This window comes from Patagioenas fasciata, chromosome 2 (assembly GCF_037038585.1).
Source record: "Patagioenas fasciata isolate bPatFas1 chromosome 2, bPatFas1.hap1, whole genome shotgun sequence".
Lineage (NCBI taxonomy): Eukaryota > Metazoa > Chordata > Aves > Columbiformes > Columbidae > Patagioenas > Patagioenas fasciata.
In genome coordinates, this window is record NC_092521.1 from 1,916,019 (window position 1) to 1,931,412 (window position 15,394).

General features: G+C 53.9%; 2 protein-coding genes across 2 annotated transcripts; both read left to right on the plus strand.

Moving 5' to 3' along the window:
- Window positions 1-6,460: 6,460 nt before the first annotated feature.
- On the plus strand, window positions 6,461-6,781 carry LOC136098663 (feather beta keratin-like). The gene has a single exon (XM_065832236.1). The coding sequence runs from the start codon at window positions 6,461-6,463 to the stop codon at window positions 6,779-6,781; it is 321 nt and encodes a 106-aa protein (XP_065688308.1).
- Window positions 6,782-10,017: 3,236 nt separating this feature from the next.
- On the plus strand, window positions 10,018-10,320 carry LOC136099104 (feather beta keratin-like). The gene has a single exon (XM_065833061.1). It carries the CDS (start codon window positions 10,018-10,020, stop codon window positions 10,318-10,320), a length of 303 nt encoding a protein of 100 aa, XP_065689133.1.
- Window positions 10,321-15,394: the final 5,074 nt, after the last annotated feature.

Below are 15,394 nucleotides of genomic sequence, written 5' to 3' on the forward strand. Positions count from 1 at the left end.
AAGAAGAAAACTGGAGAGGGGGGAAAACGGCCACAGGACTTCTCCCAGGAAATATGTTCCCACCTCTGCCACCAAGAACACAGACCAGAATCTGGGGGTCTTTCACAACATGATACAAGCCCATCACTGGATCAAAGAAGGTTTTTGACACAAGAACACTCTCCTCAACACGCCTCTGCTCAGACTTCCCTATGCCAACACACACTTGACTCTCTTCCTTCCCCAGCACGACTCCCTGGCTCTACCAGGAGCAGAATCACAGAATCATTTAGTATTTAGACTTTCCTCATGGATTCACAGGTCCTGCCAAGTCTGTGGTGCAACACAGGCTTCCTACAGGGTCACAGCTCCTGTGGGTGCACCCACCTGCTCCAGCATCAGGTCCTCTACGGGCTCCAGCTGATTATCTCCTCCACTGTGGACAACTCTTTTCTGGGAAGAAGAAAATTTTCCTAATATCCAATCTAAACGTTCCCTGGCACAACTTGAGGCCATTTCCTCTTGTCCTGTCACTCGATACTTCGGAAAAGAGACTGAATCCCTTCCTCAGTACAACCTCCTTTCAGGCGGTTGCAGAGAGACAGAAGGTCTCCCCTCACTTTTCTGTTCTCCAGGCTATCCCCCTCAAAACCCAAAGTGGGTCCTCCATCACACCTGTGCTCCAACTTTTCACAAGTTTCATTCTCCTTCTTTGAAATGCCTTAGGCACTTGAAGGTCCTCCTTTCCGTCAGGGGCCCAAAACTGAACACGCGATTCAAGGTGTGGCCTCACCAGTGCCACCAATAGGGGATGGTCACTGTCCTGCTCCTGCTGGCCACACCAATGCTCACACAAGCCAGGACACTGGTGGCCGGCATGGCCACACACACTGGCTCGTATTCAGCCACTGTCGACCGACACCCCCAGGTCCCTTTACCACCGGGCAGCTTGCCAGCCACTCTTCCACAAGCCTGTAGCCTTCATGGCATTGTGGAGACCCAAGTGAAGGATCTGATGCTTGGCTTTGTTGAACCTCATGCAATTGGTCTCATCCCATTGATCCAGCCTTTCCAGGGCCTTCTGCAGAGCTTTCATAGTGCCAAGAGGCTCAACCTTCCTGCCTAACTTGGTGTCATCTGCAAATGTACTGAGGGTGCACTTGATCCCCTCATCCAGATCAAGAACAAAGATTCTTAAATAGAACTGGCCCCAGTATTGAGCCCTGGGAAAAGCACTTTTGAGTGGCCACCAGATGGATTAACTCCAGTGCCACAACTCTTCGGGCTCTGCCATCCAGCCAGTTTTACAGTCATCAATGACTAGGGTAGCCCAAGACATGAGCACCCAGATTCTCTGGGAGAAACAATGTCAGCTTGTTGTCTACACACGAACACTGTCTAGGTACCATGAGTAAACTTCTAGAACCTCAGCTAAGCTTCCAACTCTGTAGCTCCTCCTGACTAAAACCTTAAAAAATAAATCCGGCACACCCAGCTCATATGCAAGACACACACCAACACCCCCATTGATCATAACGAGCGTGGAAGGAAAGACGCAGTCAGATGGAAGCAAGCCGGGCAGGGATCCTATTCCATGGAAGAGGCAATTCCTCAAGGCCAGCATAGCTCCAAAGCCCAGACCAGATTGCCAGCGCTGCAAGGAAATGAGGGCCCCTCCACACAATGCAATCGCAGACCACACGAGTGCCACGGGATGACCTCACTGGTGACAGTCCACCTCTCCTGCGCTTTGGCTGCATCCTCTGCCCATCCTGACGTGCACCATCAATGCCAAGTCATGGTCATGTTTTAAAGCAGTAGGCAGATGAAGTTCTAATTGAGTTTTGGCCCTTCTAGTGTTCTCCCTGCATAAACTCACAACATCCATGTAGTCCTTCTAAGTTGCCTGCCCTGTCTTACAGAGCTCATAAACTCTTTTCCTGAGTTCCAGCCAGTCTTCTACCACACTAGGTCATCTTTCTGCAGGTCAGGACTCTGTTCAACACACAGGGAAACTTCTGCAAGCTTCTGACAGAGAACAACCAAGCAGCTCCCTTGCAATCCAAACCTTGCCACGAAAGCCCAGTACACCCAGCTACAACCTTGCAGCAGGAGGTGCAACAAGACACCCAGAAAGGAAACCCAGTGGGATAGGCCAGGCCCAAAGAAAGGCTTAGCGAGATGGTAGCCAGAAAGGGAGTGAAAGGACAATGGAAGTGGCAGCCCTCATGACTACAAAAGCTCAAAAGCCACAACCAGCCTGTCAGGGCAGCGAGGAAGTGGGACCCCCTCTTCACAGCGCAACCGCAAACCACACAAATGCCATGGGATGACCTCACTGATGACACCCCACCTTTCGTACGCTTTGGCAACGTCCTCTGCCCGACCTGACACGCGCCATAAACGCCAAGTCTTCGGTCTCTAATGCTCACACTTCAAAGCTGACGCCAGGGCCAAGCGGACACGTCCTCAAGACAAGAACAAGAAAATGGAGCATTGCGGGAAGGAAAACACACCCTCCTCATTCCTGGCCAGCCTGTGGCACCAAACAGTTGCTGGCTGCAAACTGCCGCCATGCGCAAACGCTGTCCCGCCCCTCGGACACCAGCATAAAAGCTGGCCCAGCGCCTCCCTCCCTCACACACTTCTCCTGACGCCTTCTCCTCCCTCCGCGCTCAACAAGGTGAGCCTCAACCCCCTTCCCCTCCTTCTCCTGCCCCGCCTGGCCCCTCTCTTCCAGCACGCTTTGCCCACAGCCTCAGCAGCCCTCATGCCTGCCCACCGCCACGCTCCCCACAGCCCCACACCAGCCTCCCCACTCCCTCGCCCTCCTGCAACACCGCTCCTCGCACCCCCACGCCCCTGCGCTTCCTCAACAGCCTCTCGTTCCTTCCAGGGCCCCTCCACACCACACACATGGCCTGCTACAACGCGTGCAGCACCTGGGGACCCACCCCGCTGGCCAACAGCTGCAACGAGCCCTGTTCCCTGCAGTGCCAGGACTCCCGTGTCCTCATCCAGCCTTCCACCGTGGTGGTCACTCTTCCAGGACCCATCCTCACCTCCCACCCCCAGAGCACTGCCGTCGGATCCTCCTCATCGGCTGCCGTGGGCAACGAACTCGGCGCCCAGGGAGTTGCCATCAATTCCGGCGCCTTCGGCTACGGTTTCGGAGGCCTGGGCGGCTTCGGAGGCCTGGGCTGCTTTGGCAGCAGAAGGGCTGGATACATCTGCTAAGGGCCGTCGCCAACACCCCTGACGGACACCACCTACCGCACCGAAGCCACGGCATGGATTGTGCACTCACCTCTGCACTCTTCTTGACACGTGGACCTGCTCTCCAGGGCTCTTCCTCTAAAGGAGTCAGGAAGATCTTGCTGCTCTGGCAAGATCTAGGTCACAGAAGCAACCTCAGCTGATGGTCACCCTACCTGCAGCTTATACTTGTCACCTTCTACTTGGTGCTCCTGCCTTTTCACTCTTTTGTTTCCTCAATAAAGCTCTCTTGCATCCCAGCCTGAGACGTCTCACTTTACTTTCTTCTCTCAAGGCTCTTCCAACCTCACCCTGCACAAAGCCAGGGCTCAAGAAGAAAACTGGAGAGGGGGGAAAACGGCCACAGGACTTCTCCCAGGAAATATGTTCCCACCTCTACCACCAAGAACACAGACCAGAATCTGGGGGTCTTTCACAACATGATACAAGCCCATCACTGGATCAAAGAAGGTTTTTGACACGAGAACACTCTCCTCAACACGCCTGTGCTCAGACTTCCCTATGCCAACACACACTTGACTCTCTTCCTTCCCCAGCACGACTCCCTGGCTCTACCAGGAGCAGAATCACAGAATCATTTAGTATTTAGACTTTCCTCATGGATTCACAGGTCCTGCCAAGTCTGTGGTGCAACACAGGCTTCCTACAGGGTCACAGCTCCTGTGGGTGCACCCACCTGCTCCAGCATCAGGTCCTCTACGGGCTCCAGCTGATTATCTCCTCCACTGTGGACAACTCTTTTCTGGGAAGAAGAAAATTTTCCTAATATCCAATCTAAACATTCCCTGGCGCAACTTGAGGCCATTTCCTCTTGTCCTGTCACTCGATACTTCGGAAAAGAGACTGAATCCCTTCCTCACTACAACCTCCTTTCAGGCAGTTGCAGAGAGACAGAAGGTCTCCCCTCACTTTTCTGTTCTCCAGGCTATCCCCCTCAAAACCCAAAGTGGGTCCTCCATCACACCTGTGCTCCAACTTTTCACAAGTTTCATTCTCCTTCTTTGAAATGCCTTAGGCACTTGAAGGTCCTTCTTTCCGTCAGGGGCCCAAAACTGAACACGCGATTCAAGGTGTGGCCTCACCAGTGCCACCAATAGGGGATGGTCACTGTCCTGCTCCTGCTGGCCACACCAGTGCTCACACAAGCCAGGACACTGGTGGCCGGCATGGCCACACACACTGGCTCGTATTCAGCCACTGTCGACCGACACCCCCAGGTCCCTTTACCACCGGGCAGCTTGCCAGCCACTCTTCCACAAGCCTGTAGCCTTCATGGCGTTGTGGAGACCCAAGTGAAGGATCCAATGCTTGGCTTTGTTGAACCTCATGCAATTGGTGTCATCCCATTGCTCCAGCCTTTCCAGGGCATTCTGCAGAGCTTTCATAGTGCCAAGAGGCTCAACCTTCCTGCCTAACTTGGTGTCATCTGCAAATGTACTGAGGGTGCACTTGATCCCCTCATCCAGATCAAGAACAAAGATTCTTAAATAGAACTGGCCCCAGTATTGAGCCCTGGGAAAAGCACTTTTGAGTGGCCACCAGATGGATTAACTCCAGTGCCACAACTCTTTGGGCTCTGCCATCCAGCCAGTTTTACAGCCATCAATGACTACGGTAGCCCAACACATGACCACCCAGATTGTCTGGGAGAAACAATGTCAGCTTGTTTTCTACACACGAACACTGTCTATGTACCATGAGTAAACTTCTAGAACCTCAGCTCAGCTTCCAACTCTGTAGCTCCTCCTGACTAAAACCTTAAAAAATAAATCCGGCACACCCAGCTCATATGCAAGACACACACCAACACCCCCATTGATCATAACGAGCGTGGAAGGAAAGACGTAGTCAGATGGAAGTAAGCCGCGCAGGGATCCTATTCCATGGAAGAGGCAATTCCTCAAGGCCAGCACAGCTCCAAAGCCCAGAACAGATTGCCAGCGCTGCAAGGAAATGAGGCCCCCTCCACACAATGCAATCGCAAACCACACGAGTGCCACGGGATGACCTCACTGGTGACAGTCCACCTCTCCTGTGCTTTGGCTGAATCCTCTGCCCGTCCTGACGTGCACCATCAATGCCAAGTCATGGTCATGTTTTAAAGCAGTAGGCAGATGACGTTCTAATTGAGTTTTGGCCCTTCTAGTGTTCTCTCTGCATAAACTCACAACATCCATGTAGTCCTTCTAAGTTGCCTGCCCTGTCTTACAGAGCTCATAAACTCTTTTCCTGAGTTCCAGCTAGTCTTCTACCCCACTAGGTCATCTTTCTGCAGGTCAGGACTCTGTTCAACACACAGGGAAACTTCTGCAAGCTTCTGACAGAGAACAACCAAGCAGCTCCCTTGCAATCCAAACCTTGCCACGAAAGCCCAGTACACCCAGCTACAACCTTGCAGCAGGAGGTGCAACAAGACACCCAGAAAGGAAACCCAGTGGGATAGGCCAGGCCCAAAGAAAGGCTTAGCGAGATGGTAGCCAGAAAGGGAGTGAAAGGACAATGGAAGTGGCAGCCCTCATGACTACAAAAGCTCAAAAGCCACAACCAGCCTGTCAGGGCAGCGAGGAAGTGGGACCCCCTCTTCACAGCGCAACCGCAAACCACACAAATGCCATGGGATGACCTCACTGATGACACCCCACATCTCCTACGCTTTGGCCGCGTCCTCTGCCCGACCTGACACGCGCCATCAGCGCCAAGTCTTTGGTCTCTAATGCTCACACTTCAAAGCTGCCGCCAGGGCGAAGCGGACACGTCCTCAAGACAAGAACAAGAAAATGGAGCATTGCGGGAAGGAAAACACACCCTCCTCATTCCTGGCCAGCCTGTGGCACCAAACAGCTGCTGGCTGCAAACTGCCGCCATGCGCAAACGCTGTCCCGCCCCTCGGACACCAGCATAAAAGCTGGCCCAGCGCCTCCCTCCCTCACACACTTCTCCTGACGCCTTCTCCTCCCTCCGCGCTCAACAAGGTGAGCCTCAACCCCCTTCCCCTCCTTCTCCTGCCCCGCCTGGCCCCTCTCTTCCAGCACGCTTTGCCCACAGCCTCAGCAGCCCTCATGCCTGCCCACTGCCACGCTCCCCACAGCCCCACACCAGCCTCCCCACTCCCTCGCCCTCCTGCAACACCGCTCCTCGCACCCCCACGCCCCTGCGCTTCCTCAACAGCCTCTCGTTCCTTCCAGGGCCCCTCCACACCACACACATGGCCTGTTACAACGCATGCAGCACCTGGGGACCCACCCCGCTGGCCAACAGCTGCAACGAGCCCTGTTCCCTGCAGTGCCAGGACTCCCGTGTCCTCATCCAGCCTTCCACCGTGGTGGTCACTCTTCCAGGCCCCATCCTCACCTCCCACCCCCAGAGCACCGCCGTCGGATCCTCCTCGTCGGCTGCCGTGGGCAACGAACTCGGAGCCCAGGGAGTTGCCATCAACTCCGGCGCCTTCGGCTACGGCTTCGGAGGCCTGGGCGGCTTCGGAGGCCTGGGCTGCTTTGGCGGCAGAAGGGCTGGATACATCTGCTAAGGGCCCTCGCCAACACCCCTGACGGACACCACCTACCGCACTGAAGCCACGGCATGGATTGTGCACTCACCTCTGCACTCTTCTTGACGTGTGGACCTGCTCTCCATGGCTCTTCCTCTAAAGGAGTCAGGAAGATCTTGCTGCTCTGGCAAGATCTAGGTCACAGAAGCAACCTCAGCTGACGGTCACCCTACCTGCAGCTTATACTTGTAACCTTCTACTTGGTGCTCCTGCCTTTTCACTCTTTTGTTTCCTCAATAAAGCTCTCTTGCATCCCAGCCTGAGATGTCTCACTTTACTTTCTTCTCTCAAGGCTCTTCCAACCTCACCCTGCACAAAGCCAGGGCTCAAGAAGAAAACTGGAGAGGGGGGAAAAGGGCCACAAGACTTCTCCCAGGAAATATGTTCCCACCTCTACCACCAAGAACACAGGCCAGAATCTGGGGGTCTTTCACAACATGATACAAGCCCATCACTGGATCAAAGAAGGTTTTTGACACGAGAACACTCTCCTCAACACGCCTGTGCTCAGACTTCCCTATGCCAACACACACTTGACTCTCTTCCTTCCCCAGCACGACTCCCTGGCTCTACCAGGAGCAGAATCACAGAATCATTTAGTATTTAGACTTTCCTCATGGATTCACAGGTCCTGCCAAGTCTGTGGTGCAACACAGGCTTCCTACAGGGTCACAGCTCCTGTGGGTGCACCCACCTGCTCCAGCATCAGGTCCTCTACGGGCTCCAGCTGATTATCTCCTCCACTGTGGACAACTCTTTTCTGGGAAGAAGAAAATTTTCCTAATATCCAATCTAAACATTCCCTGGCGCAACTTGAGGCCATTTCCTCTTGTCCTGTCACTCGATACTTCGGAAAAGAGACTGAATCCCTTCCTCACTACAACCTCCTTTCAGGCAGTTGCAGAGAGACAGAAGGTCTCCCCTCACTTTTCTGTTCTCCAGGCTATCCCCCTCAAAACCCAAAGTGGGTCCTCCATCACACCTGTGCTCCAACTTTTCACAAGTTTCATTCTCCTTCTTTGAAATGCCTTAGGCACTTGAAGGTCCTTCTTTCCGTCAGGGGCCCAAAACTGAACACGCGATTCAAGGTGTGGCCTCACCAGTGCCACAAATAGGGGATGGTCACTGTCCTGCTCCTGCTGGCCACACCAGTGCTCACACAAGCCAGGACACTGGTGGCCGGCATGGCCACACACACTGGCTCGTATTCAGCCACTGTCGACCGACACCCCCAGGTCCCTTTACCACCGGGCAGCTTGCCAGCCACTCTTCCACAAGCCTGTAGCCTTCATGGCGTTGTGGAGACCCAAGTGAAGGATCCGATGCTTGGCTTTGTTGAACCTCATGCAATTGGTCTCATCCCATTGATCCAGCCTTTCCAGGGCCTTCTGCAGAGCTTTCATAGTGCCAAGAGGCTCAACCTTCCTGCCTAACTTGGTGTCATCTGCAAGTGTACTGAGGGTGCACTTGATCCCCTCATCCAGATCAAGAAGAAAGATTCTTAAATAGAACTGGCCCCAGTATTGAGCCCTGGGAAAAGCACTTTTGAGTGGCCACCAGATGGATTAACTCCAGTGCCACAACTCTTTGGGCTCTGCCATCCAGCCAGTTTTACAGTCATCAATGACTAGGGTAGCCCAAGACATGAGCACCCAGATTCTCTGGGAGAAACAATGTCAGCTTGTTGTCTACACACGAACACTGTCTATGTACCATGAGTAAACTTCTAGAACCTCAGCTAAGCTTCCAACTCCCTAGCTCCTCCTGAGTAAAACCTTAAAAAATAAATCCGGCACACCCAGCTCATATGCAAGACACACACCAACACCCCCATTGATCATAACGAGCGTGGAAGGAAAGACGTAGTCAGATGGAAGTAAGCTGGGCAGGGATCCTATTCCATGTAAGAGGCAATTTTTCAAGGCCAGCATAGCTCCAAAGCCCAGACCAGATTGCCAGCGCTGCAAGGAAATGAGGGCCCCTCCACACAATGCAATCGCAGACCACACGAGTGCCACGGGATGACCTCACTGGTGACAGTCCACCTCTCCTGCGCTTTGGCTGCATCCTCTGCCCGTCCTGACGTGCACCATCAATGCCAAGTCATGGTCATGTTTTAAAGCAGTAGGCAGATGAAGTTCTAATTGAGTTTTGGCCCTTCTCCCTGCATAAACTCACAACATCCATGTAGTCCTTCTAAGTTGCCTGCCCTGTCTTACAGAGCTCATAAACTCTTTTCCTGAGTTCCAGCTAGTCTTCTACCCCACTAGGTCATCTTTCTGCAGGTCAGGACTCTGTTCAACACACAGGGAAACTTCTGCAAGCTTCTGACAGAGAACAACCAAGCAGCTCCCTTGCAATCCAAACCTTGCCACGAAAGCCCAGTACACCCAGCTACAACCTTGCAGCAGGAGGTGCAACAAGACACCCAGAAAGGAAACCCAGTGGGATAGGCCAGGCCCAAAGAAAGGCTTAGCGAGATGGTAGCCAGAAAGGGAGTGAAAGGACAATGGAAGTGGCAGCCCTCATGACTACAAAAGCTCAAAAGCCACGACCAGCCTGTCAGGGCAGCGAGGAAGTGGGACCCCCTCTTCACAGCGCAACCGCAAACCACACAAATGCCATGGGATGACCTCACTGATGACACCCCACATCTCCTACGCTTTGGCCGCGTCCTCTGCCCGACCTGACACGCGCCATCAGCGCCAAGTCTTTGGTCTCTAATGCTCACACTTCAAAGCTGCTGCCAGGGCCAAGCGGACACGTCCTCAAGACAAGAACAAGAAAATGGAGCATTGCGGGAAGGAAAACACACCCTCCTCATTCCTGGCCAGCCTGTGGCACCAAACAGCTGCTGGCTGCAAACTGCCGCCATGCGCAAACGCTGTCCCGCCCCTCGGACACCAGCATAAAAGCTGGCCCAGCGCCTCCCTCCCTCACACACTTCTCCTGACGCCTTCTCCTCCCTCCGCGCTCAACAAGGTGAGCCTCAACCCCCTTCCCCTCCTCCTCCTGCCCCACCTGGCCCCTCTCTTCCAGCACGCTCTGCCCCCAGCCTCAGCAGCCCTCATGCCTGCCCACTGCCACGCTCCCCACAGACCCACACCAGCCTCCCCACTCCCTCGCCCTCCTGCAACACCGCTCCTCGCACCCCCACGCCCCTGCGCTTCCTCAACAGCCTCTCGTTCCTTCCAGGGCCCCTCCACACCACACACATGGCCTGCTACAACGCGTGCAGCACCTGGGGACCCACCCCGCTGGCCAACAGCTGCAACGAGCCCTGTTCCCTGCAGTGCCAGGACTCCCGCGTTGTCATCCAGCCTCCCGCCGTGCTGGTCACCCTGCCAGGACCCATCCTCACCTCCCACCCCCAGAGCACCGCCGTCGGATCCTCCGCATCCGCTGCCGTGGGCAACGAACTCGGCGCCCAGGGAGTTGCCATCAACTCCGGCGCCTTCGGCTACGGCTTCGGAGGCCTGGGCGGCTTTGGCGGCAGAAGGGCTGGATACATCTGCTAAGGGCCCTCGCCAACACCCTTGACGGACACCAACTACCACACTGAAGCCACGGCATAGATTGTGCACTCACCTCTGCACTCTTCTTGACACGTGGACCTGCTGTCCATGGCTCTTCCTCTAAAGGACTCAGGAAGATCTTGATGCTCTGGCAAGATCTAGGTCACAGAAGCAACCTCAGCTGATGGTCACCCTACCTGCAGCTTATACTTGTCACCTTCTACTTGGTGCTCCTGCCTTTTCACTCTTTTGTTTCCTCAATAAAGCTCTCTTGCATCCCAGCCTGAGACGTCTCACTTTACTTTCTTCTCTCAAGGCTCTTCCAGCCTCACCGAGCACAAAGCCAGGGCTCAAGAAGAAATCTGGAGAGGGGGGAAAAGGGCCACAAGACTTCTCCCAGGAAATATGTTCCCACCTCTACCACCAAGAACACAGACCAGAATCTGGGGGTCTTCCACAACATGGTACAAGGCCATCAGTGGATCAAAGAAGGATTTTGACACGAGAACACTCTCATCAACACGCCTCTGCTCACACCTCCCTATGCCAACACACACTTGACTGTCTTCCTTCCCCAGCACCACTCTCTGGCTCTATCAGGAGCAGAATCACAGAATCATTTAGTATTTAGACTTTCCTCATGGATTCACAGGTCCTGCCAAGTCTGTGGTGCAACACAGGCTTCCTACAGGGTCACAGCTCCTGTGGGTGCACCCACCTGCTCCAGCATCAGGTCCTCTACGGGCTCCAGCTGATTATCTCCTCCACTGTGGACAACTCTTTTCTGGGAAGAAGAAAATTTTCCTAATATCCAATCTAAACGTTCCCTGGCACAACTTGAGGCCATTTCCTCTTGTCCTGTCACTCGATACTTCGGAAAAGAGACTGAATCGCTTCCTCACTACAACCTCCTTTCAGGCAGTTGCAGAGAGACAGAAGGTCTCCCCTCACTTTTCTGCTCTCCTGGCTATACCCCCCATAACCCAAAGTGAGTCCTCCATCACACACATGCTCCCGACTTTTCACAAGTTTCATTCACCTTCTCTGAAATTGCTTAGGCACCTGGAGATGTTTCTTTTTGTCAGGGGCCCAAAACTGAACACACCATTCAAGGTGTGGCCTCTACCAGTGCCAAGGACAGGGATGGTCAAAGTCCTGCTCCTGCTGGACACACCAGTGCTCACACAAGACAGGACGCTGGTGGTCGTCATGCCCACACACACTGGTTCGTATTCAGCCACTGTCGACCGACACCCCCAGGACCCTTTACGACCGGGCAGCTTGCCAGCCACTCTTCCACAAGCCTGTAGCCTTCATGGCCTTGTGGAGATCCAAGTGCAGGACCTGACACTTGGCTTTGTTGAACCTCATGCAATTGGTCTCAGCCCATTGATCCAGCCTCTCCAGGGCCCACTGTAGAGCTTTCATAGTGCCAAGAGGCTCAACCTTCTTGCCTGTACTTGGTGTCATCTGCAAATGTACTGAGGGTGCACTTGATCCCCTCATTCAGATCAAGAAGAAAGATTCTTAAATAGAACTGACCCCAGTATTTAGCCCTGGAAAAGCTTTTTGAGTGGGCATCAGATAGATTAACTCCAGTGCCACAACTCTTTGGGCTCTGCCATCCAGCCAGTTTTACAGCCATCAATGACTACGGTAGCCCAAGACATGAGCACCCAGATTCTCTGGGAGAAACAATGTCAGCTTGTTGTCTACACACGAACACTGTCCATGTACCATGAATAAACTTCTAGAACCTCAGCTCAGCTTCCAACTCCCTAGCTCCTCCTGACTAAAACCTTAAAAATAAATCCGGCACACCCAGCTCATACGCAAGACACACACCAACACCCCCACAGATCATAACGAGCGTGGAAGGAAAGACTTAGTCAGATGGAAGCAGGGAGGTCAGGGATCTTATTCCATGGAAGAGGCAATTCCTCAAGGCCAGCACAGCTCCAAAGCCCAGACCAGATTGCCAGCGCTGCAAGGAAATGAGGCCCCCTCCACACAATGCAACCGCAAACCACACGAGTGCCATGGGATGACCTCACTGATGACACCCAACCTCTCCTACGCTTTGGCCACGTCCTCTGCCCGACCTGACACTCGCCGTCATCGCCAAGTCTTTGGCCTCTAATGCTCGCAGTTCAAAGCTGCCGCCAGGGTCAAGTGGACACGTCCTCAAGACAAGAACAAGAAACTGGAGCATTGCAGGAAGGAAAACACACCCTCCTCATTCCTGGCCAGCCTGTGGCATCAAACAGCTGCTGGCTGCAAACTGCCGCCATGAGCAAAGGCTGTCCCGCCCCTCGGACACCAGCATAAAAGCCGGTCCAGCGCCTCTCTCCCTCACACACTTCTCCTGACGCCTTCTCCTCCCTCCGCACTCAACAAGGTGAGCCTCAACCCCCTTCCCCTCCTTCTCCTGCCCCGCCTGGCCCCTCTCTTCCAGCACGCTTTGCCCCCAGCCTCAGCAGCCCTCACGCCTCCCCACTGCCACGCTCCCCACAGCCCCACACCAGCCTCCCCGTTCCCTCACCCTCCTGCAATACCGCTCCTCGCACCCCCACGCCCCTGCGCTTGCTCAACAGCCTCTCGTTCCTTCCAGGGCCCCTCCACACCACACACATGGCCTGCTACAATGCCTGCGGCTCCTGGGGACCCACCCCACTGGCCAACAGCTGCAACGAGCCCTGTTCCCTGCAGTGCCAGGACTCCCGTGTCCTCATCCAGCCTTCCACCGTGGTGGTTACCCTGCCAGGACCCATCCTCACCTCCCATCCCCAGAGCACCGCCGTCGGATCCTCCTCATCGGCTGCCGTGGGCAACGAACTCCACGCCCAGGGAGTTGCCATCAACTCCGGCGCCTTCGGCTACGGCTTCGGAGGCCTGGGCGGCTTCGGAGGCCTGGGCTGCTTTGGCGGCAGAAGGGCTGGATACATCTGCTAAGGGCCCTCGCCAACACTCCTGACAGACACCACCTACCGCACTGAAGCCACGGCATGGATTGTGCACTCACCTCTGCACTCTTCTTGACACGTGGACCTGCTCTCCATGGCTCTTCCTCTAAAGGAGTCAGGAAGATCTTGCTGCTCTGGCAAGATCTAGGTCACAGAAGCAACCTCAGCTGATGGTCACCCTACCTGCAGGTTATACTTTTCACCTTCTACTTGGTGCTCTTGCCTTTTCACTCTTTTGTTTCCTCAATAAAGCTCTCTTGCATTCCAGCCTGAGACGTCTCACTTTACTTTCTTCTCTCAAGGCTCTTCCAGCCTCACCCTGCACAAAGCCAGGGCTCAAGAAGAAAACTGGAGAGAGGGGAAAACAGCCACAGGACTTCTCCCAGGAAATATGTTCCCACCTATGCCACCAAGAACACAGACCAGAATCTGGGGGTCTTCCACAACATGATACAAGCCCATCACTGGATCAAAGAATAATTTTGACATGAGAACACTCTCCTCCAGACGCCTCTGGTCAGACCTCCCTATGCCAACACACCCTTGACCCTCTTCCTTCCCCAGCATGACTCTCTGGCTCTACCAGGAGCAGAATCACAGAATCATTTACTATTTAGACTTTCCTCATGGGTTCACAGGTCCTGCCAAGTCTGTGGTCCAACACAGGCTTCCTACAGGGTCACACCGTATGTGGGTGCACCCACCTACTCCAGCGTCAGGTCCTCTACAGTCTCCAGGTGTTTACCTTATCCACTGTGGACAACCCTTTTCTGGGAAGAATAAAATTTTCCTAATGCCCAGTCTAAATCTCCCCTCGCACAACTTAAGGCCATTTTCTCTTGTCCTGTCACTCGATACTTCAGAAAAGAGACTGAATCTCTCCCTCACTATAACCTCCTTTCAGACAGTTGCAGAGAGACAGAAGGTCTACACTCACTTTTCTTTCTCCTGGCTATAGCCCCCAAAACCCAAAGTGGGTCCTCCATCACACACATGCTCCCAACTTTTCACAAGTTTCATTCTCCTTCTTTGAAATTGCTTAGGCACCTGGAGATCTTTCTTTTTGTCAGGGGCCCAAAACTGAACACACCATTCAAGGTGTGGCCTCTACCAGTGCCAAGGACAGGGATGGTTAAAGTCCTGCTCCTGCTGGACACACCAGTGCTCACACAAGCCAGGATGCTGGTGGCCATCCTGGGCACACACACTCGCTCATATTCAGCCACTCTCGACCTACACCCCCAGGTCCCTTACCACCGGGCAGCTTGCCAGCCACTCCTTCACAAGCCTGTAGCCTTCATGGCATTGTGCTGACCCAAGTGCAGGACCCGACACTTGATCTCATTGAATTTCACGCAAGTGGTCTCAGCCCATTGATCCAGCCTGTCCAGGGCCCTCTGTAGAGCCTCCATAGTGCCAAGTGTACCAGCGCTCCTGCCTAACTTGGTGTCATCTGCAGACGTATTGAGAGTACACTTGATCCCCTCGTCCAGATCAAGAAGAAAGATATTAAACAGAAGTGGCCCAAGGAATGACCCCTTGGGAAAACCCCTTGTGAGTGGCCACCAACTGGATTTAAGTGCACTCACCATATATCTCTGGCCTCAGTCATCCAGCCCATATTTCAGCCATCAATGTCTATGGTCGCCCAAGCCATAAGCAGCCACTTTCTCTGGGAGAAACAGTGTCAGCTTGTCTACATACAAACACTGCCTACGTAGCGTAAGTAATTTTCTACAGCCTTCTCACGCCTTCCAACCGTGTAGCTCCTCCCCTACTAAAACCTTGATACATAAGCCCTACATACACAGCTCATAAGCAAGACACACACCAAGAACTCCATAGGTCGTAACGAGCGTGGAAAGAACGTCTTAGTGAGATGGAAACAAGCAGGGCAGGGATCCTATTCCATGGAAGAGGCAGTTCCTCAAGGCCAGCAAGCTCCAAAGGCCAGACCAGTCTGCCAGTGCTGCAAGGAAATGAGGACCCCTCCACACAGTGCACCCAAGCTGCCTTCTATCCAAATGACCCCAAGTCATTCTTGCTGTCAGCTCTGAGTTCTCCCCAGAAACAGGACTTGGCCTCTCCCTTTGCACAGCTCCATGACATTACCA